General features: G+C 40.5%; 1 protein-coding gene across 5 annotated transcripts in view; it reads left to right on the forward strand.

The window, feature by feature from the left end:
* The first annotated feature begins 13,873 nt into the window (after nt 1-13,873).
* Nucleotides 13,874-26,330, forward strand: part of diaph3 (diaphanous-related formin 3) — a 557,032-nt gene continuing 544,575 nt past the window's right edge. For all 5 annotated transcript variants that reach the window (XM_049465746.1, XM_049465747.1, XM_049465749.1 and 2 more), the window contains exon 1: nt 13,874-14,623. In XM_049465746.1, the coding sequence (XP_049321703.1) occupies nt 14,474-14,623 (150 nt within the window). In that variant the 5' untranslated portion in view covers nt 13,874-14,473. The remainder of the gene's footprint in view (nt 14,624-26,330) is intronic.

Below are 26,330 nucleotides of genomic sequence, written 5' to 3' on the forward strand. Positions count from 1 at the left end.
ACCGCTTAGCAACCGCCTAGCAACACCCTAGCAACCACCTAGCAACACCTTGGCAACCACCCTGGATACCATAGCAACACCTTAGCAACACCTTAGCAACCACCCCAGATACCATAGCAACACCTTAGCAACCACCTAGCAACACCTTAGGAACCACCCCAGACACCATAGCAACACCTTAGCAACCACCTTGCAACCACCTAGCAGCACCTTAGCAACCACCCCGGATACCATAGCAATACCTTAGCAACCGCCTAGCAACACCTTAGCAACCACCCTGGATACCATAGCAACACCTTAGCAACCGCCTAGCAACACGTTAGCAACCACCTAGCAACCACCCGGATACCATAGCAACACCTTAGCAACCACCACAGATACCATAGCAACACCTTAGCAACCACCTAGCAACACCTTAGCAACCGCCTAGCAACACCTTAGCAACCACCCCAGATACCATAGCAACACCTTAGCAACCACCTAGCAACACCTTAGCAACCACCCCGGATACCATAGCAACACCTTAGCAACCACCTAGCAACATCTTAGCAACCACCCCGGATACCATAACAACACCTTAGCAACCGCCTAGCAACCACCTAGCAACACCTTAGCAACCACCCAGGATACCATAACAACACCTTAGCAACCACCTAGCAACACCTTAGCAACCACCCCAGATACCATAGCAACACCTTAGCAACCATCTAGCAACACCTTAGCAACCACCCCAGATACCATATCAACACCCTAGCAACCACCTAGCAACACCTTAGCAACACCTTGGCAACACCCCAGATACCATAGCAACACCTTAGCAACCACCTAGCAACACCTTACCAACCACCCTGGATACCATAGCAACACCTTAGCAACCACCTAGCAACACCTTAGCAACCAACCCGGATACCATATCAACACCTTAGCAACCACTTGGAAACCATGTGGAATACATTAGCAATTGCCTAGCAACCAGTTAGCAACAGCTTAGCAACCACCTGGAATATGTAAGAATCTGCTTAGCAACCAATTAGCAAACACTGAGCAACGATGTGGAATACATTAGCAACTGCCTAGTAACTACCTAGCAACCACTTAGCAACACTTTACTTTATATAGGTATATATAAAGTAAAGTGTTTATATTACTTTATAAGACAATTATTAGCTTTTCACCATGTTAGCCAAAACTTTTTGGACTTTAACATTTAGCTGAAAGTCAACAGCAAAGCAACCACTCTTCACACGCTTTAGACACAAATATCTTAGCAACCATTTTAACTTTTTCAACGTTATTAACGTACTTTTCCAAGCCAACTTAAAGTTCGTTATCGAACTTTCCTTTTCTAGTTATTATTATTATTATTATTATTATTATTATTCCGCGCTTTTTTTGTTGTACGCTACTCCTCCTACAGCTTTTGACGTAGAATCACGAAATTTTACAGTATCGTAGTACCTATAGCGGTTCAGGTTGCTTGTGCTTTTTGAAGCGATATATCGTACGGTTTTCGTAAAAACTTCGTAAACGTACGCATTTTTTTCCCATAGGAATGAATGGGGCCAAATTTTAAACGTCCGTAACCGCCACAATTTTTGACATACAAATACAAAAATCGGACGGTCTATAGACCGTACCGCGTTCTTTCCGAAAATGTAAACGTTTCGACGATACGTCGTACGCTTTTCGTACAAATGTCGTACGAAGTTTCCCCATAGAAATGAATGGGGGGCCCAAAGTTCCATCTCGCACACGAGCAGCTCTGCGCACGGAACCCCTTCTCTCCCCTGCTCCTCCAGTACTGTGAGTGTATGGAGGAGCTGCTGTATGGAGCAGCTATCAGTCAAAAGTTTGGACACCCCGGCACCCCAGCCAGGGCTTAGCAACCACCTATTAACTGCTTGGCAACCACCTTAGCAACCACCTGGAAAACGTTAGCAACTGCCTAGCAACCACTTAACAACACCTTAGCAACCACCTGGAAAACGTTAGCAACTGCCTAGCAACCACTTAGCAACCACCTGGAAAACGTTAGCAACTGCCTAGCAACAACTTAGCAACTGCCTAGCAACCACCTGGAAAATGTTAGCAACTGCCTAGCAACCACTTAGCAACCACCTGGAAAACGTTAGCAACTGCCTAGCAACCACTTAGCAACTGCCTAGCAACCACTTGGAAAACGTTAGCAACTGCCTAGCAACCACTTAGCAACTGCCTAGCAACCACCTGGAAAACGTTAGCAACTGCCTAGCAACCACTTAGCAACCACCTGGAAAACGTTAGCAACTGCCTAGCAACCACTTAGCAACTGCCTAGCAACCACTTGGAAAACGTTAGCAACTGCCTAGCAACCACTTAGCAACTGCCTAGCAACCACCTGGAATACGTTAGCAACTGCCTAGCAACCACTTAGCAACCACCTGGAAAACGTTAGCAACTGCCTAGCAACCACTGAGCAACCACCTGGAAAACGTTAGCAACTGCCTAGCAACCACTTAGCAACTGCCTAGCAACCACCTGGAATACGTTAGCAACTGCCTAGCAACCACTTAGCAACCACCTGGAAAACGTTAGCAACTGCCTAGCAACAACTTAGCAACTGCCTAGCAACCACCTGGAAAACGTTAGCAACTGCCTAGCAACCACTTAGCAACCACCTGGAAAACGTTAGCAACTGCCTAGCAACCACTTAGCAACTGCCTAGCAACCACTTGGAAAACGTTAGCAACTGCCTAGCAACCACTTATCAACTGCCTAGCAACCACCTGGAAAACGTTAGCAACTGCCTAGCAACCACTTAGCAACCACCTGGAAAACGTTAGCAACTGCCTAGCAACCACTTAGCAGCTGCCTAGCAACCACCTGGAATATGTTAGCAACTACCTAGCAACCACTTAGCAACCACCTGGAAAATGTTAGCAACTGCCTAGCAACCACTTAGCAACTGCCTAGCAACCACTTGGAAAACGTTAGCAACTGCCTAGCAACCACTTAGCAACTGCCTAGCAACCACCTGGAAAACGTTAGCAACTGCCTAGCAACCACTTAGCAACCACCTGGAAAACGTTAGCAACTGCCTACCAACCACTTAGCAACCACCTGGAAAACGTTAGCAACTGCCTAGCAACCACCTGGAATACGTTAGCAACTGCCTAGCAACCACTTAGCAACCACCTGGAAAACGTTAGCAACTGCCTAGCAACCACTTAGCAACTGCCTAGCAACCACCTGGAATATGTTAGCAACTGCCTAGCAACCACTTAGCAACCACCTGGAAAACGTTAGCAACTGCCTAGCAACCACTTAGCAACTGCCTAGCAACCACTTGGAAAACGTTAGCAACTGCCTAGCAACCACTTAGCAACTGCCTAGCAACCACCTGGAATATGTTAGCAACTGCCTAGCAACCACTTAGCAACCACTTGGAAAACATTAGCAACTGCCTAGGAACCACTTAGCAACCACCTGGAAAACGTTAGCAACTGCCTAGCAACCACTTAGCAACTGCCTAGCAACCAGTTAGCTACATTTTAGCCACCACCTGGAAAACGTAAGCAACTGTTTAGCAACCGCCTTGCAACCACTTAGCAACCATGTGTAATACATTAGCAAATAACTAGCAACCGCTTAGCAACAGCTTAGCAACCACCTGTAATACGTTAGCAACTGCCTAGCAACCACTTTCAAGATTTTAGCATTTATCCAAATGTTTTTAGATTTCAGGGTTTAACCAAACATTTTTAGTTTTCAGCGTTTAACCAAACATTTTTAGATTTCAACGTTTAACCAAACATTTTTAGATTTCCGTGTTTTTGGCATTTAGCATTTAGCAACCATTTTAACTTTTTAACGTTATTAGCGTTCTTTTCCAAGCCAACTTAAAGTTCGTTCACGAACTTTACCTTTTCTAGTTCTACTTTTTATTATTATTCTCTTCGCAAAATTTAATCGACTACTCCTCCTAGGGCTTTTGACGTAGAATCACAAAATTTTGCAGTATCGTAGGACCTATACCCGAATAGGTTGCGTGTGCTTTTTTAAGCGATACATCGTACGGTTTTCGTAAAAACTTCGTAAATGTACGCTTTTTTTTTCCATAGGAAATGAATGGGGGACAACTTTGAACGTCTGTGTAGGTAACAATTTTTGACATACAAAGACAAAAATCGGACGGTCTATAGAACTTACCGCGTTCTTTCCGAAAACGATACGTCGTACGGTTTTCGTACAAATGTCGTACGAAGTTTTCCTATAGAAATGAATGGGGGGCCCACGAGCAGCTCTGCGCACGGAACCCCTTCTCTCCCCTGCTCCTCCAGTACTGTGAGTGAATGGAGGAGCTGCTGTATGGAGCAGCTATCAGTCAAAAGTTTGGACACCCCGGCACCCCAGCCAGGGCTTAGCAACCACTTATCAACACCTTAGCAACCACCTTAGCAACCACCTGGAAAACGTTAGCAACTGCCTAGCAACCACTTAGCAACCATGTGGAATAGTTAGCAAATGCCTAGCAACCAGTTAACAACACATTAGCAACCACCTGGAAAACGTTAGCAACTCACTTAGCAACCACTTAGCAACCATGTGGAATATGTTAGCAACTGCCTAGCAACCGCTTAGCAACACCTTAGCAACCACCTGGAAAACGTTAGCAACTGCCTAGCAACTGCTTAGCAACCACTTTAGAAATGATCACAACTGCCTAGCAACCACTTAGCAACCATGTGGAATATGTTAGCAACTGCCTAGCAACCTCTTAGCAACCATTTTAGAAAAGATAGCAACTGCCTAGCAACCAGTTAGCTACACTTTAGCCACCACCTGGAAAACGTTAGCAATTGCTTAGCAACTGCCTAGCAACCGCTTAGCAACACCTTAGCAACCACCTGGAAAACGTTAGCAACTGCCTAGCAACCACTTAGCAACACCTTAGCAACCACCTGGAAAATGTTAGCAACTGCCTAGCAACCACTTAGTAACCACCTGGAATACATTAGCAACTGCCTAGCAACCACTTAGCAACCACTTTAGAAATTATAGCAACTGCCTAGCAACCAGTTATCAACACATTAGCAACCACCTGGAAAACATTAGAAACTGCCTAGCAACAGCTTAGCAACCACTTTAGAAATGATAGCAACTGCCTAGCAACCACTTAGCAACACCTTAGCAACCACTAGGAAAATGTTAGCAACTGCCTAGCAACCACTTTAGAAATGATAGCAACTGCCTAGCAACTGCTTAGCAACACCTTAGCAACCACTAGGAAAACGTTAGCAACTGCCTAGCAACCACTTTAGAAATTATAGCAACTGCCTAGCAACCACTTAACAACATCTTAGCAACCACCTGGAAAATGTTAGCAACTGCCTAGCAACCACTTAGCAACCATGTGGAATATATGTTAGCAACTGCCTAGCAGCCGCTTAGCAACCACTTTAGAAATGATAGCAACTGCCTAGCAACCAGTTAGCTACACTTTAGCCACCTCTTGGAAAACATTAGCAACTGCTTAGCAACCACCTAGCAACCACTTAGCAACCATGTGGAATACGTTAGCAACTGCCTAGCAACCGCTTAGCAACACCTTAGCAACCACCTGGAAAACATTAGCAACTGCCTAGCAAACGCTTAGCAACCACTTTAGAAATGATCACAACTGCCTAGCAACCACTTAGCAACCATTTTAACTTTTCAACGTTATTAGCGTACTTTTCCAAGCCAACTTAAAGTTCGTTCACGAACTTTGCCTTTTCTAGTTTTTACATAGTGTTGTATATAAATCTTATATGGAGCTGTTTATTTCAATGTGCCAGTTTCACCACCTGGGAGATTTATGGTCCAGTTATCCCAATATTTGGTAAAAAGATATTTTTTTATTGCAACACAAATGTAAATTTTTCCATTGCATACAATGTGTAGACAGTATCAATCCATCAATCCATTGATCATTTAAGCAGATATTTATCAATTGTCCCAACTAGCTGGAGCACCTTTCACCTATTTAGTCCACTATTTCTTGCCCAAAGGACAACAATATCTCCAAAAAATATTTAAAAAATTACGGAAATGGTTCATTCAAGACATATTTGGCACATTCTTGTCCTGTCCCTTGTCAGTCTTCATGTTTTCCCCTCCTTTCTTTGTTGTCCTAGCCTATGCTTATAACACATGGCTCTCCGGCTGCGTCCCAAAACCCCAAAAGTGTCTCCTTTTTCCTACCGATCCTCCTCCTCTCCTCCATGACCCGGAAACTGATTTTGTGACGCCATCTTTCCGCCTGTCCGAATACCGTAGGAGGCGAAAGAAGCCACTTAAAATCCTCCTCCAAGAGGCTTTAAATTGAGGATACATCAGAGCATCCTACTCCGGAAGACTTTTAAGGATTTTCAAATTACATCACTGCATCCACGCCCACAGAGCACGCAGGAATGGAGAAGGCAACGCACAAATATAAATCATAAGCATATTAATTAACTAGAATATTTATCTAATTAAACAGCCAGTAAAGCAGTAATATCATTTTTTATTTAGATAAGCTGTATGCTCAGTAAAACTATATTAATGATCCCATATTTGTAACATGATATAAATCTATCTATCATTGGCCGAAGAAATGCGGCCAAAATGCCTGGGAGTAAGCAGGATTTTATTGAAATATCTGAATATTTAACTGTGTGTGATAGTAATGACCCATGGATGCTGTTTAATATAATATTTTTTCACTTTAACATGTATGAAAAATATAATATTTATTATTATATTGGTTATTTATTAATATTTGTTATTTGTTTTATTACATTCAATGAAATCATATTTTACTATTAAAATAATTTAATATTTACATATGCGACCTTCATCAATGGCTAATCTGGCTGCATTTTTAAGCTTGATATGCTTGTCAAAGTTATGATTTCTAAAATATGGAATTGTGTTTATTAATCTCTCATTTTTATTTTTGTATGCGGAGCTCTAGTAGTCAACATCCTATCTTAAAGGGATCAGCTGTCCCATTTCCCCAATTACAGCTCCTTCCCTCCATTCCTCCTCCTCCTCTCCTCGATTCCTCCACCTTCTTCCAGGGGTAGGAGAAGAGGAGTAGGAGAGGAGGAGTAGCAAAAGTTTCTGGACGCAGCCTCTGTGTCTCTCCAAGTCTCCGCCCATGTCTTCAGTGCTCCCGCCTGTGTTCATGTGCAGCTCCGCCCTCTCATCACCTGTTCCCAGGTGTTTCTGGTTTTCTGTTCCCTCCATGTGTATTCAAGCCCCTGTGTTTTCGTGTGTTAATTTGTCTGGTCTTGTGCTTGTTTGACGTCAGTCAGGTTGTTGTTTCTTTGTTTTCTGTTTTGATAGTTTATTCAGTGTTAATACCAGTAGTCCTGTCTGTTCTTGTATCTTGTTTTGAATTTAGTTTTGGTTTATTGTTTGTTTAAATTATAAATAAATAACCTGTGTTTATGTCCACATCTCGTTCTCCCAGCTCCAATCTCTGACACTGGCATTCAAATCTTGCTTATTCAGTTTGCACCGGAGCTCCAAGGTTGATATAAAAGGCTATTTATTTAGATTAGCCTTTTAGCTCTTGTGTTAAAATCGAAACACCATGGGACACCAAACATGCCTTGGCTGATTAACTGTGTTTGGGATGAGAGGAAATTGTGTTTGAACCAAACTGGGTCAATTAAAGGCATTCATTAAGGCTTTTCTGCACCTAGCAAAAACTTGTTTCAGTTTAGTTTTATAATCAATGTGCAAAACAGTAGAGTAAAGAAAAACTGTGAGTGAAAATCACAGGGCATCACACATTAAAATATTATCACGATACATTGTTCATTATAATGAAGATTTTACGATACTGTGATTCTGTGATGCTCAATACATCGCAACACAATTCTCTACAATACACCACAACATCTGTGTTACTGAAGAGGATAAAATACTCCTAAATATGCAAATACCAGGAATTATGGAAAATACTGGGTGGTAATATTGTTTTATTGTATATATTAAAGATGATTGTGTTTAAAATAATTGTAAAAATACCATAAAAACATTAAGATCCTGAATATGATGATATAGATCAGGGGTATTAAATTAGAAATCAGTACGGTCCAGCTGGAGAAAATTTCTACAGCCCAAGGTCGCCAATGTCAACTTGTGTTATGATTCAGTCCTATATCCTGTATGTGTGTGAGTATATATATATATATATATATATATATATATATATATATATATATATATATATATATATATATGTATATATATGTGTGTGTGTATGAAACATCTGACCCCTGAGGTTGTTTGAACTACGATGAAAAAAATATATAATAATAATTAAATGCCTTTCTGGACAGATTTTTTGTACATTCCTCACCTGTCTCTCTCTCGCGCTCGGCGTGTCTTTAGTTTCCGCCCGTTCTCGTTTTTCCGCCAGTTCTCAGGCTTCCTATCTCTTTATAAAAGCGTTTTTTCCAGGCTGCGTCCCAATTCACTAGCTGGAGCAGCAGTCTGCACATATCTGGCTGAGATGATTTGGTGATCTTCCACCACACGTAATTGGTCTGTGCGTTTACTGCACCGCAAAACACACACTGCAGCAACATGATGCGTTTTTCGCACCGCCTCCTACTATTTTCTATGGAGAGCGGCGGCAGAGAACAGAGAACTCTGGGAGTGGTAGCGGCGCAAAAGAGACAAAGCGAGCGGGAAAAAAGTTGGGATATTTTTTTTTACTTTCATGCAAATGAGAAGCGAGTTTCGCTGGGCGGTAGATAGGGCTGGGGCGACGCGTCGACATAATCGACGTCATCGATTACGAAAATACATCGATTTGCATAACGTGCGTCGGCGCGTCGTAAATATGATCAGAACTATGTTAATTAACACGGTAACATAGAAGCATAGAACTATTATTTAATTAAAATGATTTTTAAGAACAGCTAAACACAGTTCTGCAAGTCAAACGCGGAGGAGTTCACGTGCGAGAGAGAGAGAGAGAGAGACACACACACAGAGAGAGAGAGACACAGAGAGAGAGAGAGAGAGAGAGAGAGAGAGAGAGAGAGAGAGAGACACACACAGAGAGAGAGAGAGAGATTTGCTTGTTCTGGTGAGAGCTCATATTCTAGTCCCATACATAATTCTGCAGCTCCCTCAGTGTTTTCTGCCGTATTTTGCGGCTAGCGCGAGCGCTTACAACTGACACCGCGCACCGCGAGGTGCCGCCGCGTTTGTGCCGAATCCGACTCTCTGCTGAATCTGACTCCCGCTTCGCGGACAGAATCGGCACAACACCCCCGCTGTAGAACTGCGGTAGTGAAAACAGCGCTTGTAAATAAATTAGTTTAGTTTCACTTTCAGTTTTCGTTATTTTCGTTATTTTTTTTTTACATAAAAATATAATTAAAAAACAGACGCCTACATCTCGGACTATTTTCTGGAGCCCGGGTCGGATTTCGGGTCGGACCTCGGGTCATGTCGGGTTCGGGCAGAGGAGAGCATGGACTCCGGAGAGCAATCTCCAGCTACAAAAAAAACGCCAGCGGGCATCTAAAGTTTGGGAGCATTTCACGCAAAAGGGCAACAATGTGGTCCTCTGCCATACGTGCAAAAGGACTTGAAGCGCAAACATCCAGGAGCACTATGTCAACAGGGTCACACAGTAAGTTACCGTTTACATCAGGGTCTCCGCGGGTGTCCTTAAAAAGACTTAAGGCTGTCTACCAAAGGTTTTAAACCTGCCACAGGCAGAAATTATACATTTTTGGTTTATATTTGTGCATGGCATTTCGCAGATTCCAGAAACAGTAGCATTATTCATAAGTTCAGGTGTTTAGTTAAGCTAGCTGCCTTAAGTTATTTTAGCTAGCGCCGTCGGCGCTGCGGTGTTGCACCGTTTTCTGTCACCGTCGGAATTTTGTGACCAGTGCTCACGGTTATGAGCGTTCATTGGCAAAACAGAAGCTTTCTATACCTACACCTTACCCTCAGCCCTAAACTTAACCGTTTTGGCCAGTCGGGGTAAACATTAGAAACGAACACGTTTCGAATCGGCCAGTGCACCGGTCTGCTGAGAACTACTTGCCAGTGGTCACAAAATCTAGCGTCACAGAAAACAGTGCAACACACGGTTGTGGTGTATGGGAGCTTACCATTTTTAGCGTTAAAGATCTAAACGTGTTGTACATGTAAGTGATTATAAGTGTGGGGTTTGGTTTAGTAGGCTTGTGTTGTTGTTGTTATTATATATTAATATAGTAATTTATCGTTTGCTTTAAAACGTAAAATAATAATTATTTAAATATGTTTCTCAATAAATAGATTAGTCGACTAATCGAAATAAATAATCGTTAGAATAATCGTTTAAAAAATAATCGTTAGGGACAGCCCTAGCGGTAGACAAACAGGGCTTCAGCACCACACACACCACAGGCTGAACTACAGAGTGAGACAACGGAGGAGAGGTATAGTACAGCTTTTTCAGGATTTTTTGTGCTTTAAGAGACCCCAGCTAGTCCTGAACTGGATGTTTAGCAGGACTCACTGGGCGATAAAAAAACTACTACTACTACTAAAAACCGTGCTTTTTCAGGCGACGCGCCCCAAAGCGGCGAGAGAAAGGCGGATAAAGTGATTGGGAGCGATGCCGTGTCGCTGCAGTGTGAACAAGAAAGGTTACACCCCTTTAAATAAACACTGTTAAAATAAAATCCTTCTCTGTAGTTTATCGGTTTGGTTCCGTATTGGACAACGTCTGGGTCAGGACCCAGACCGCGGTCCGCCTATTAATGACCCCTAATATAGATCATAGACAATCACAGATAAACTTGAATTTACCTGTTGATTGTACAGTCTACTGACCCGACAGACAGGAAGAGACCAGTGAAACTCTCCTAGTGAATGAATCTAGCAAAACTCGTAACTGGTTACTGGGCTTCAGTTCCCCAGTAGTCTGACAGGTGTTCAGATCTCTTCTGGCAACTGATACACCTGTTAATGAAGACAGAAAAGCAGTGGAACGGAAAAAAAAAAACGAGGCAGACTGACCAGACTGACCTCACAGAGTTCTTAGATTTGATCATGTCATGGATTCTGAATCACGGACTGGATTGTTTTTGGATCAGAACAAAAAAGGATGAGCTTTAACAAAGTTTTCATTTCTTTTCTGTTCATTAAAACATGAAGTCTGCAGTTACTGAGATTTTTGTATTGGTGTCTCCAGCTTCAACTTCCAGAAACTGCTTCTTTTAGTACCTGCACCAGATTTTTGACCATAAAGAGCACAAATGCCCAAATAAAGATGTTGACCTCTGTATTTTAATAAACTGTCTCACTTTAACCCCTGTATGCATTGTATTTTTCTGTTCCTGTCCTGCACAACTGTTTGTTGCTGTCTTCCTTGCCTGTGCTCCTAAGCACAGCCACCTGGTCTTAGCCCCACCCTAGTGCTTAGTGTTGTCACCTTGGTTCTTATTTGTAACCCCACCTGGTTGTTTCCCTCCCTAAGTGTCCCTTGTCTGCAGGGATGGACTGGGACAAAAAATCGGCCATGGCATTTTTTGGTTTAGACAGGCCCCTCATAATTAGCGGTGCACAACCGACTTGCAATTCATGTATTTGGGGTTACAAAGAAGCATAATGTATCAGCATATTAAATATAAGAAGTTTAGTGTAGTGCTGGGCAGTATACCGGTTAATGCGGTATACCGTTGTGCAATTTTGAACCGTAGAAACATGGTGGGTGTTCAAATACTGTCACTCTAACTAGCTGTTCCCAGCTGGGTGAAAGCAGGGAATTGTGGCTGATTTTAATACTGTAATTGTTATAATAGCTTAAATTATTTATTAAAATATTTCGTTTTGTAAGGAAAACTGTGTTAAAGTTGCTGGCGTATCTCTTTTTAAGGTCTGTTGTTTACGTTCTTTAGCTGTTTCTTTTGTGGGGCAAAGTAAACCCAATACTAATCAGAGCCTTAATTTAAAGCCTTTTTTTATTAAATGTACTCCAAACAGAAGAGTAAGTCACAGCCTATATAAAAGCCCAGTCATGCAAAAATATATAAATAAAATAATAATAAAAATACCGTGTAATACTACTGTAAAACCACCAGAATCTTGGAAAATACGTGATAAGCATTTTTGGTCATACCGCACAGCATTAGTTTAGTGTCTATTATTAACTCCACCATTTTTGTCTGCTCTGTGTAGTTCATTTGATGTTTTATCCTTTTTATTGAAATCATTTCTAATATGTTTTTTTCTGAATTTCTCACTTCTAATTCTTTAGGTTAAAGGTGCTTCCTTCTTACTCTTATTCAGGGTGGGTATATATCTTGCTAATATTACTTTTATACTTTTTTACACTTACTTTAGTCATGCTTAAATTGCAAAGCTTTACTTATTATTTATCAGTTTTAAAATCTGTTATTTCACTTGTTTTATTGCTTTTTAAAACATGTTGAACCACAGCATAGAGGCTACAAACTCAAACTATGCAGCCTTTCAACACAGCTTTAACCTAAATATCTAAAATGTTATGATGCAGCCTAAAATGTACACTTGCTGCTCATCCAACACTTCTCAGTCTTGACCGTTTGTTATTTTATCAGAATAAGAGGGAGTGGCTGCCAGATTTTGGGAAGTATGCAAACACCGATTAATATTGATACTAATCAATCACCATTACTCATCATGTAATAGAGCTAACGTCACCCCCATCACCTCAAAGTCCCTGTGTAGTCCTAACGTTACCTCCATCACCTCAAAGTCCCTGTGTAGTCCTAACTTTACTAACGTAACCTCCTTCACTTCAAAGTCCCTGTGTTATCCTAATGTTGCTAACGTTACCTGTTTATGTTCTAAACTTACCCGCTCTGTCTGTTCCTCTGTTTCTGTCACAAGCCTGCATCTCTGTCTGCTGCTGCTCAGGACGCGGAGACAGCAGCGAAGATGTCAGTGATTTTTACACATTTTGTAGCAGCTACAGTGAGATTCTTCCGTTTCTCTGCGCGTAAATTCTCCGGACCAGCTTTCTGACACTTCTGTTTCTCCTTACTGCCTCTCCTCACACTCAAAAAACGGAACGTAGTGGGAGTTCAGTGGTTACATAAACTCATAATGAACTCATGCTATTCTTTGCAGAGTTGATGCATCCATGAGCTGTAGTGATGCAGCAGCTTGCACCTTCATATTTCTGCGAGATCATTTTTTAAAATTAATTTATTTTTGTTTGTATGGTTTCTTTATTCAATAAAGACACTTGGTCAGACGGTCGCAAACAATCCGGCTCTAAGAACCGTCTCTGCCGATTGTTTTTTCTGTTAAAGCCACATTGATTGGTCAAAATGTGTGGCGGTGTCTGGCTCATCATTGAGTGAATCAATTGATCAAGCTATGTTATGAAAAGATTGTGCTGCTCCTGTTCCGCCTTTCACTCTATATAATATCATATACACAATATAATATTCCATCTTTTTTTTTTAATGTTGCAATGTTACAACATAAAAATATGTCAGGAAATATACAACAAATATAAGATAAAAATAAAACACACACACACAAACATAAGACTAGAGAAGGCAGGCTTTCCCCAGTGTGTATATCTTACAGTAAGCATTGACCAATGTTATTGCACATAGATGAATAAATAGCAAATACATAGTAAATTTGCAAAGCTCATGTTTGATACCTTTGCTACCCATGTTTATAAATCCTCTTAGCTGTATAGGAGGAGGAGGAGGGCGTGGCCAGTTTTTCTACCCTTCACTGACAGTTCCCGCGCCCTCGCTGTCTCAGCCAATCACAAACCGCCCATGCCTCCATTACGTCGCAGTTAGCCCAGCCCCATGAATGTGATTGGCTGGCTGGGCGCTGTCACGGACGGCGGGAGTTTCAGTTGCGCCAGATTCGGGTCTGATTTTTTACCCGGTTCGGATTCGCTTTGCGCTCCGGTTCGGTTCGACTCTGACAGCTGATATTCCTTAAAAATTCGCTTTGTCTGTAATTCGGCGTGTTTTGGACAGACCTGGAGACGGGGGCGCGGGTTCGGAGAGGGGTTAGGTGATCTAAAAAAGCTGGAAATTGGATTAACGTTAGCTGATAGGTTAAGCTAACAGGCTAAGCTAACAGGCTAGCTTTCACTGCACTGTCTAGCCGCCAGTATTAGTGTTAGTGTTAGTGTTAGCTTAGCGTGCTAACGTGCTCACTTAATCCGCGCCAGCCCGGTTCGTGACCCGGACAGGGACCTGCTAGCAGTGGCAGCGACACAACGACTGACCGTATTTATCGTTAATTGCCGATATTTCGGTATTTACCGAGATAATGAGTCGTTAATAAGTTAGCTAACCCGCTGTAAGTGTTAGTTAGTTAGTTAGTAAACTAGCTAACCTAAATGTGACCGAGTAAATAGTGCAGACACACGTAGAATTAGACAGTTAGTTAGCTAGGGGTAGCTAACTTATTTAATTTAGACCTAATGGAGAATTACTACCATCAGCCGCAGCGCTACGACTCCTCCAGCCAGGGGAGAGACAGCAAATCACACCGAAAAAAGGGGCTCGTCGCTGGAGGGACGTCTGCTCATACTCCCTATGGGACCGAGGAGGGGGAGAAGAAGCCTAAATTCGTGAGTAGCTCCATAACTAACAATGTAACTCTTATTTTTTTAACCCAAGCCTGACCACAGTGTGTTTCATGTCAACTCTTTAACCCTTTGTTTTTACCAGTTAAACTCAAAAACTCATTCAAAATCTCTGTTATGCAGTGTTTAATAGCATTGATCCTTATTAGGCTTATCAGGTAATAGCTCATAAGGTTGTTTAAACTAGTAAGTTAATAGTCTCAGAGATGTATGTAATCACGATTATTTACACTTTTTCTTACTTTAAACTAAGCTATTGGACATTGGTACTTAAATGTGAGTCAAAGAACCAGTGTTAGAAACACTTTGATGTGTATAATTGGTGCCCTTTTGTTTATTTTTTTTTAACGACGTTGGAACTGTTTTGTTTAGATCCTCGATTACAGCTTAGGTTTTTAGTTCTTAAACAACAACTTGGGTTTTTTGTTTATAAACACACAGAACTATTTAAAGTTATGCACAAGTTGTTGTTATTGTTTACTTTTAAGGAATAGTAAGCATTCATTCCCTTTCAGCCTTACGTGCAGCTTTTATGTTAAACACAGGGCAAAAACAACGTCCTTGTATTTCATGTAAGGAAAAGTGTCAAATATGAAAATCACTGCCATAAAAGCACAGAAGCAAATGTCTACTGAAATTCCCTCTGACAGTTTCTGTATGTAAATATGTACAATCTCTTTAGGTATCAAGCTCTATCCATTATTTTTATGTTTCAAAGGTCCTTGTAATTTTCCATAGAAAAAGTGTGCTGGTGAGTTAAAACATATATTGGAAAAAGAACCAATGCCCACAGGAAGCAGATATTGGGGCATGGCAGAAGTAATTTAAGTTTGCTTTTTGACTAATCGAAAAAATAATCATCAGTTTAGTCCTATTTGTTAGTAAATAGTATGTATAACTCCAGATATCTCTACTGTAGTTCTGGCCTGGAATATATCCAGGTCCATATATTATGTAAATGACCTCTATTTAGTATAAATGATGATAATATAAGATAATTCAAGTAATAATGTGAATTTCAGGTATGAGCATCTCTAGTTTGACTAGTAACAAGATCATTGATGTCTAAAATTGCAATGTCTAAAATTCAGATTTTAAATTTCTGCTTTTAAAAAAGGAAATATAAATAAAGGTAACTGGAAATGTAATTGCAAAAAAAGAAGGAGTAAAATTTAAAGTCTCAATTTTAACATGTGACTTATCAAAATGTTGAGGATGTCATCCAGGCCATGTGGCCATAGTCAGAAGAGATCTGATATTATTACTAGTAAATATTTTGAAGCTGATATTTCCAAGAGATGTTACTAGTAGAATCTGCATTGCAGAGATCTTGAGTTATTTTTGGCTAAACCGGGCTTGCCACAATACAGAGCATAAATGAATTCACTCTCATTCCAGTTTATCTGTTTTGTACAGAGATTTGGAGGGTTCAGTTAAGTTGACATTGTCCTCCTACTTTAATCCCACGTGGCACGATTTACAGTGCTGACGGGTTCCTGCTCGCCACAAGCGTGCACCTCTCCATATTTCAGCAGTGGGAAGCCAATTTACTGACAGGAATATTAAAGCAATTTTATGAGGCCAGCAATATTAGTCTAGTTCTTTTTAGTAGGGCAAGACCCATCCTGTCTGTTTGCTTCAGGTACCACATTGGAGATGTCTGCAGGAGACTGATCAAAGGGGGCGAAGTGTTAGGCAGTGAGAGTTCATGTAGAAGTTCATGTGTGAATAAGATATATTGGTTCACAGATAATTGCGATAAACGATGAAAAATGATAAAAAAAGACAAACTGGCAAAATGGTTAAAAACCCTGAAAAAACAATGTTTGGTACCCTGCCTTCTTTCAAATATTTAGTTTTGAAAATATCGATATTTGACGCCAATTTAACGTGATATTAACTGAGATTGATTTGTGGAGCTGCTGTTAAAGAAATATTTATTTTAATTTATTTAAAATATATTTATTAGGAATAGTGTGTCTGTAGCTGTTATTTAACAGCTGCTATATATTCTTAGTTATTATAGGGTTAAGGTAAGATGTGCTAATATGTGTTTTGTAAGTCCATTCAAATAAGTCTTAAATAATAATAAAAAAAAAAGGATTATTATTATTACTCTACTGTTTCACCAGATTGCACCATATTGTTTACGCATGTCAAGTTAAGATACTATAACTGCTCAGGCCTCATTAGTCCATATAGTTCTATATATTGCAGTGTCAAATGCTTTGCCCGATCTCAGATCAGCACTCTTACTCTGAGAAGTTTGATAAATCCTGGCTCTGCTATTAAGTTTCTTCTCCAGTGCTGTATTACACTAAGATGTTGACTGCTGAGGTGTAGTGTCTAAATCAAAGGATAAAATTAGCACAGAGATAAGACAGACTAATCCACAGACGCTTCCGTGGCTCAGCGCTGGAGAATTGTTGTGTCTGAAGGTCCGCCAAAGCACCCACGTAGACAAACAGGCCCAGGAAAGATGCTTCACAGTTAGGGGCTAGGCCTCAGGCTCCTGTGCACTTTGGATTGGATGTTGAACATTTTAAGGCATGTAATGGACTTAAAATGTTGGTCACAGACTGATTCTTTTTTAAACAAGAGCTCTTGTTATTGGTTCTTCTTGATTTGGACCTCTCGGAATCACCGGTTGGCAGTGTCTTTCTGTGTCTGTCTTTGTGTCATAGTCTCTCGTTTGGAGAGCGTTTGGCAGGATGATCTGAGTCTCTGCCCCAGGCCTAGGCAAATTCTCTCTCAGTGCTGTAATGGGCAATCTTGCACAGATGATTAATTTTGCCCATAACCCTGATGCCTTGGGGACAGAGCAGACTCTGCCATGCTGTTGAGTTTTTACAGAGAGAGCGAGAGTGAGCGGGGTAACCTAAAACACAGGAGTTATAAGGAAAGAGCGGTGTAAAATTTAGGACAGCTGGAGACTGTTAATGCCATTGGAATCTGTTTTTCAGTTGGAAGCTCTATGAGTTGGAATGGGTGTTATCAGTGTGTTAGGACATTCCTGAAATGTTTTCTAGCTCAGAAATGTTTGTATAAGGAGCAGCTTGAGAAGAGAGGAAGCTTCAGTGGAAAGTGGCTGTTTTCATTACTTTAAGAGTAAGGGTGTACTCACAGTAGGCACGGTTATGCACCCTCCCTACTCCCCTGCTGACCTGCACTCACACTGCGTTCAAACAATCCGTGCCCGAGCTGGTTTACGTCACTCGCTGCTCAGTAGGCTTGCTGGTGTTGTGCTGAATTCAGCCCCCCTGCCATAACAAAAAAACTCAATCTTGGGAGCGCTTACGCACATCACCTTGAAAAAAGCTTTGCTTTGTTTTTCGCAGAAATACGTCACGGTAGTATGAGAGGAGGTGCTTTTCCTGGTGGGGTTGCTGAATTCAGCACAACACCGCCATGTTTGTTTACAGAAATGTCACATCACTAACATCATCTTGTTGTGTCATTGATATAGTCAGGTTAAATTTGTAGTACCCTAACTGAAATAATAACAAAATAAAAATCAAATAAGCAATGATTATTCAATCAATTAGATTAGTCAGGTATTTATGTAATATCTGTGAATGCTAAAATATATGTTATTAAAATGCATAAATTGGAAGAAAATCTACCTGTATGTGCATTGCAGAAAGAATTAAACACAGTGGATCAACACCAGCAGATGACATGGCTCTCCAAACCATCACTGACCATCATTTGTAAATCAAAGGAGCAGAGTCTGGAGGAAGAGTGGAGAGATACACAGTCCAAACTGCTCGAGGTCTAGTGTGAAGTTTCCACCAATCAGTGATGTCATCTGCTGGTGTTGATCCACTGTGTTTTATTATCAAGTCTAAAGTCAGTGCTGTTTTGTTTTCCCACAAAATCTTACAGCACTTTATGCTTATCTCTGCTACTGACAACTTTTATGGAGATGCAGATTTCATTTTCCAGCAGGATTTAAATTTTTGAGATGCACTTGTTTTTTTGTCCTAGTAGACGTTTTAATGGGAAAGGATAACTGTTTAAATTTTCAGCAAGAAGTTGTAATCTGATAGAACTATCATAATATTTTAAAGTTTTTTTGTGTTAACAATATAAAAAAATACATTATGATAAAGGACACTCCTACTGTACACTAGTAGACGAGTTTTAAGGAAGTTCAGTTTAACCAGGGTTATGTCTGTATCCTGTTAGTTCAGCTGCTTTATTAAGTGACTAAGAAGTTTCTCCTCTTTCTGTCTTTCTAATTGTATTGTCTTCTAATTGTATTTTTTCTAAAAGTGGCCTTATTATTTTATTGTGGAAACAGTCTGGTTAATTATTATTTTTTATTTTTTGTGTCATATAGCACCAGCATGGCTTTCACATTTAATGTTGCCTAAACTAGTCTATAACAGGCTGGGCAGTAAATATATCAATATCAGTATATATTGATATTGATTTAATATAGGTATATTCTTTGTGGAGTGCGCTTGTCACTAACCCGAAGTTTATTGTGAATTGGCATTGCCAATTTATTCTGCATTTGTTGGTACAGATCTCTGTTGTGAAGGATTTTGGCAGATTTTATGTGGTGTGGTGTGGTGGTATGCTCATATTAATATTAGAATTATATAGTGCTGACCAAAATTAAGAAATATATTGTGATATAAATTTTTGCTGAGAGTTGTTTCTACAGTTTCTGAAAAGGGAGTCCAGTCCAGTCCAGTTGACTGTTTTGTCTATTTTGTCTTTGTTGTACTGTCATCACTACTTCAGTGCATAATAATGCTGTTAAGGAGTTTAAAGACGGGTCATGTTCTTTTTCTTCCAAGGCCTGTTTGAAAATAAAATGTATATGTTAACCACTAGGTGGCACTCTAAAACCATGTAACAGAGCGCAGGTGAAAACCTCATTTCCATTAAGAGGAACATTTTGATCTTCACTGCCATGCTTTCATAACCACATCATTTTAGTGCCAGGTACATCTTACCCAAAGCCATCTCTAATTCCACCCTCCATATGAGGAGGATGAACCAACTGCAAGAAGGAAGAGAGGGCTAGCGGGACAGGGTGTTTCTGCCTTTGTAGTGAGGCACATAATGATTCTGTTTCTCTGTGTTAGTTGTGGTGCTCTTTTTTCCCCCCAGTTAAGAAAGGGATAAAACATCACATCAAACGACAACAAGGCTCTTCTTTTCTCACTTGAGCCAGGCTGTTATTTGTTGAGTCATTAGTTTAAGAGTGTAACACGAAACCTCCCCTCCTTAATTAAGGCAATGGCTGTTTACTATCTGCATCTTTTTTGCACAAACAAATTGCTCAGGGTGTCAACGTCATTATCACCAGGACAGATAGTGATCAAAAAGAAAAAGCAGGTATTTTTTGGGGGGGATTTGTTTTTTGTGATGCTGTGTCTAGATGGCCATGCTCATTTTTGATTTTAGTATGAAGTATTGAGCATGTGTCTCTCTTCTTTGCTCCAGTGCATGCACATCCTGCTGATAGATGAGTTCAAAAGAAGGGATGTTTGTCTGTTTGTTTGTCTGTCTATAAATAATTAATGCTCCTTAAGCAGAAAAAAACGTGTGTGTAATGACTCTCTGGGCAGAGCTGTTTTATCTGTTCTAGCCATAAATGAGTCTTGTGTGCACTGACGCCTGACAAATCCACCTGTGCGCTATGTGTTTTGTGGAAGAACACAATTGTTCAACCTCCCCCTCTTCAATATGCGCTAATCCTTCAAGCCTTCAGGAAACTTTGATAAAAACCCAAGTGAGTTGTTTCGGTTTTCTCCGAGATTGCTCAGTTTAGGCGATTAGGTGCGATTACCAGAGCAGGTGTTCAAATTTTCTGGGTGACATTTGGGCTACCCTTTAGAATGCATTCATTGTCCTGGGCTAAACAGTCAACTCCTCCATCTGGCTCTAATAAAGGAGGGAGACGGAGCGAGAGCACGTAAGAGAGTGAGAGATGGAGAAAAATAGATTTAGTGCAGCCCACAATACGGTGCCGACAGGGGAACATAACATGGTGAGGGTCAACCAAACGGGTGGCATTACCACCAATTACGATGGCAGATTGATTCCTCGGTTACGGACAAGCAAGGAGCTGCTCAGGTGGAAGAGAAATCGAATGAGGACCTTAGGGAGGGGCAAAAAAAAAACAATTTACACCCAGCTTTTATTGCTGGCCTTGGACATATGGAGCAGAAACAGCTGGTCGAATCCATCGGGAGCTCTCATTCTCTCGTCGTTTCAACCCCGCCTCTCGTCTCCCCTCTTCTGCCACCAGTGGTGGAGCTTATGAATTATCCATCATCAGTTCAGGTACCTTCAACTCTAAAATGGAGTAAGCTTTCTCGTAAGCAAATCATTATTAGCAAATCGTTCTGAAGCCTGGTGCCTGTTCACCTCTATTTGTTTGCAGGCTGGGAAAGTCGCATACAATCCAAGGGGAAGTGTAAAGAAAGAGCCAGTCAATTGGAACAGGGAGAGAAAAAGTTGCTATTGCAAGAGGGAAGCGTGCATTCAGCCTCGTAGAGGTGAGGGGTCGAAATGGAGGCTGTTCTTGTCTCATTGGTAAGCAATGCGACAGCGTGGTGCTTATTGAACAGAACCAATTCAGGAGAAGCAATTACAGGAGCTGCCAGCAATGCTCGTGGTTTATCACAACATGTCCGACCGCCCTAATGGCGCAGTTAACATTTGAGCACTCAACAAAATGAAAAGATCTGACTTTTATTTTAACAAAATAAAAATAAAAAATCAACAAACCACTGCATTGGAGAAGCTGAGTGGAACTGTCAAGGTCATTACAATTATGTCTCATCTTAACTTTTAGTTTTCTCTCGTTTTCAAATGAAGATTTTGGATTGATTTGTAATAGAAGGTAATTTTCATATTAATCTCCTGTCATTCAACATTCAAGCAGAATAAAGTTGCCGTTTTTAAGTAATGGTTTGATCCCTGGCAGCTGCGTTTATTACCTGGTGAAAAGAAAAGCTTCGCGAAAACTCAGCTGCCGTCAGGGTCGCAGAATGTAGTCCTCTTAGGATGACAAGTCAAGCCTTGCAACACCTTTTAGGGGGTAACAGACATCTGTGTCTCTTTGCACTTTCGATTTTAAATAAAGTGAGCTTGTTTTGCACTTTTTTTGTGAGACTAGCAGCTCCATATATGACGTTAAATCACAACTGAGCGTATTTATAAAAATATATTTAGCATTACTGTAGTATACAGCTTTCTCAATTCATAATTGATGTAGACAGTGCCAGCACGGTTCTTTAACTAGAAATCTGTCATTGTGTCAGATGGGCCTCTTTGCTACAATATGTCCATTACACTAATTAAGCCTTAAAGATGGTTTTCCGTCTTACTTCAAGATTTGCAGCATGTTTTGTACATCTGGACAAGCAAACACGTGTCCATGGCCAGATGTTTTCAGTGGCGAAACTGAAATTACGCTGCATTGCTTTTATTTGTGTTGGGTAGCATTTGCTTGACATGCTTCAGGTTGATTTTTATGCACGGTCCAGATCAATACTTTTGGAGTCTCTGGTTTTTTTTTTTGTTTTTTTGTTTTTTAATCCAGTATTGGCATCAACTATTACAAGTAATATAGATTGAAGGTGTCTGGTTTTCCAAGCGTGTCCGGCTCCATGAGCACAGTGCAAGTTTAATACTTACTCCTTATTCAATCAAAGCAAATAAACATTTGGCAAATAAAGTTAAAATTTGGTGAAGAAAATCTTAGATAAAAACATGGTTACATTCATACAAATATCTAATATCTAATAACCTATTGTAAAAACACGAGTAACCTAAGATATATTAAGTTTGTTTCTGTTTGCTCATGTTTGTGTGTCACTAGCGTTGTTGTACTGTTGTCTTCAGAACCTTTCCCCGCTAAAAGATTTCTTTGATTACAGTAGTGTATAGCAGTATATCCCATTTTCTCCCCAATTTACAAAGTCAATTACCCAACCCACTCATTAGGACACCTATCACTAGTGATGCCCCAACACCAGGAGGGTGAAGACAAGCACATGCTTCCTCTGACACATGTAAAGCTAGATTCCACCTCTTTTTGAACTGCTGCTTATTCAGAATTGCTAAGTAGCATCACAGCGCTAACACTTGGAGGAAAGCACAGTGACTCGGTTCTGATACATCAGCTCACAGACGCAGCCTTGTGCTGATCCACATCACCCAAGGAGTGATGAGGAAAAGAAAGAGTGCAATCTACTGTACCCACCCAGAGAGAGCAAGACCAATTGTGCTCTCTCAGGATTCTCAGGCAGCTGATGGCAAGCTGCATGACAGGGATTTGAACAAGCGATCACCAGAGCCGCCTCTTAACCCTTGTATCGTGATATGTATCATATCACATTAGATTCTTGCCAAACACAGCTTAAATCCACTTTGTCTGAGCAGAACATTTAATAGAGTTGTAGTAGATGTTGTGATCACAAAGACAAAAGCAATAATCCATTATTTAAACTGTAACCTGAAACATTTATGGGCACGGCAGGGAAATACTCTGGACTACATCATTACAGCGAATGTAAGAGTGGCAGCAGGATAAACTACAAAAGCATCACTAGTAATGTTGAGCAGACGTAGCTCGGTGTATACTGCAACCACATGAGGCATGGCTGATCATGACTGGCATGATGAAAACAGCTCTATCTTTGTCTCACTCTCTCTCTTTCCTTTCCTCCCTATCTCTCTCTCTCTCTCTCTCACATTCACACACAGACACACACACACTTACTTTTTCCGCACACATACTCAGAATCTGAAAGAGATTGTTTCTTGTAGCCATAGTAACAAAGTGGAGCAGCAGCTAAAGCTTTAGCAAAAGCAATGTATTCAAAATGCTGTGAGCTCTTCTTCCAGTTTGGAAATGGAAGTGTGTCCTGGTGGAATGGTGAGTTAACCTTTATGATGACCTGCAGAGAAGTTACATTATTGTTTCAGGGACTGGCGAAATTTTGCTTAAGTCTTGTAGAACACTGTTTTAAACCTAATTTACTCTGTGCAGCCAAGGTTCTAATAAATAGCTGATGAGCTGAAGCAGGTATTTGAACTGGGGGCCTCCGTGTTCAGCCTTGTTCTAAAGCGTGGTGACGCTTGACTTACAACACTAACTAAGATATATATATTTTTTAACTTGGCATGATGTCTAGAATACGTCAGAAAAATTAGGCTTCCTTTAGGCTAGTCTAGATTCCAGCTGACACCAGACCAGCGAATCTGCAATGACTTGTGAAGATGATTGTACTGAAATTGGTGTGATTTCAGACTAGGGAGAGGGCGATGAGCCCTTAAATTATCTCAGATGATGTTCCTGGCAATATGACAAAACACTTTTATTAATTTCAAAAGTGTAAATAACAGTGTTTAGTCTAACTAAATCTAATATTAAGTAGAAACTAAAAAAAAAAATAAAATAATAAGTGTTCCACTATAAAGTAGCATACAAATCATGTTTCAAAAGGTCAACAAAGCTACAGTGTATGCATAAAAACTGCCTACTGCTAAATATTGCAATATAGATTTTTATTTCATTAAAAAAAAATGATTGTAATTAGGGTTGCAACGGTATGAGATTTTCACGGTATGATAACCGTCTCGGAAAATACCGCGGTATCACGGTTATCACGGTATCACAGTTTGTTACATATATTATTAAACTGACCCTTAAAGAAATTACAACAAAGGTTTTTTGTTCAATTAACTATTTATTGTAGAAACTACACCATCAGGTGAAGGAAACCATGTTTTTCCACTACTCTTAAGGGCATTAAGAGTGTATATATATAAAAAAAGTTGGTATATAACCAGATACTGCAGAAAGAGGGGATTTATTTCTGACATGATCCTCACAATAGAGATATCTATTTTAAGGCTTTCATACCTTAAAACCTTCAACATATGAAAAACAGGCACGTCAGAATTTGAAAATTAACGCATGTAAATGAATGGCGTCTTTCACATCCAGTCCGGCCAGGACCTTTACACGGACACGTGAATCCATCGTAGCATGCACTTCACGCCTGTACCTGCGTGCCCAAATTTCGGATAACTCAGCGCTTTTGCGGGCGCTTACCGCATGGGTTGTGCACGACTACAAAGAGGTTTTATTTAGGTTCAGATTAAAATTATAAACTAAACACATACTTTGCGCTGCACAGCGGGGTGGTGTTTTCGAAGATGGGAGAACAGGTTTGATGTATTTCCTCCTTTAGCTGTGACTTTACGGCCACATTGATTACAAGCTTGTTGATTACAAGATTACAAGTCTGTTTTCAGGCTGTTTGAATGAGCGAAATATGATCAGAATTATGTAAATTAACACTAACATAGCAGCATAGAACTATTATTTAATTAAAATTATTTTTAAGAACAGCTAAACACAGTGCGGAGAAGTTCACGTGCGAGAGAGAGAGACACAGAGAGAGAGAGACAGAGAGAGAGACAGAGAGAGAGAGAGATTTGCGTGTTCTGATGTGAGCTACTCACAGGTAAAGGTTCTCTTTTATCTCCTCGTGCTCATTTTAGTCCAATACATAATTCTGCAGTTTCTCAGTGTTTTCTGTCGTATTTTGCGGCTAGCGCGAGCGCTTACAACTAACACCGCGGACCGCGAGGTGCAGCCGCGCTGCCGCTGTTGTGCCGAATCCGACTCCCTGCTCAATCCGACTCCCGCTTCGCGGACAGAATCAGCACAACACCTCCCGCTGTAGAACTGCGGGAGTGAAAACAGCGCTTATAAATTAGTTAGTTAAGTTTCACTTTCAGTTTTCGTTATTTGGTTCGTTTTCATTAACAATAATAATTGTTAATGAAGCTCTAGTCTGATGCACTTTCTGCCGTTCTCACCGCTGTGTGCTGAGTAGCTGAAGCGGAGCAGAGTTGCGCATGCGCGGGTGAGTTTCACCGCTGGCTTGCGTTTTACCGGTAATAAGCAAACACACACGGTATGATAACCGTGCATTTTAATACCACGGTATACCGTGAAACCGGTTACCGCTGCAACCCTAATTGTAATAGTGGGTATGATCATTTCTATGCAAAGGTGTAATAAAATAAAAAAGCAACTACAGTAAAGGAAAGTCATTGTAAATTATGTTATTGTCGTTGGTCTATTTGAATTTAATGATTGTCTGTAGTGCATAGCTGTATTGCTATTTTTTGTGATTTTGCACTTAAAAAAATATATGTTCATTCACCATGTTAAATTATATTAGATTAGAGGAAAGTCATTCAAAAATCATTCTTGTCTATGCTTCTTCAGTGCTGCAATGTTAATAATTAACATCATTCTAAACAGATTTCACTTATTGAAACAGCACAAGAATGTTTTCAGAAAGGTCAGTTTAATGCTCTACTTACCAAAAAAATTGTCTGGTTTAAATTGGGCTCGGGCTCATAATGACTCCCTGATAAAGTTTATGGAGCGGATCGGGCTCGGGCAGATTATGTACTGGCTCTGGCTGGGTCGGGCTGGATTTTTTGAGCCCGATCTAAGCTCTACTGCACAGCATTACTGACAAAACAGTCATTCTGCCTTTCAGAATATTGATGGCAGAGCTGTGAGCTTTCATTTGGTAGAGAACATGTGAGAAATGACTTCAGTCGTGCAGGCTGTTTGAAAAATCTTATGTTGTTAAAGGAAGGAATGGTCTACTATTTTTTACTGCATTTTAAATTA

Source organism: Astyanax mexicanus, chromosome 16 (assembly GCF_023375975.1).
Source record: "Astyanax mexicanus isolate ESR-SI-001 chromosome 16, AstMex3_surface, whole genome shotgun sequence".
In the NCBI taxonomy this organism is placed as follows: domain Eukaryota; kingdom Metazoa; phylum Chordata; class Actinopteri; order Characiformes; family Acestrorhamphidae; genus Astyanax; species Astyanax mexicanus.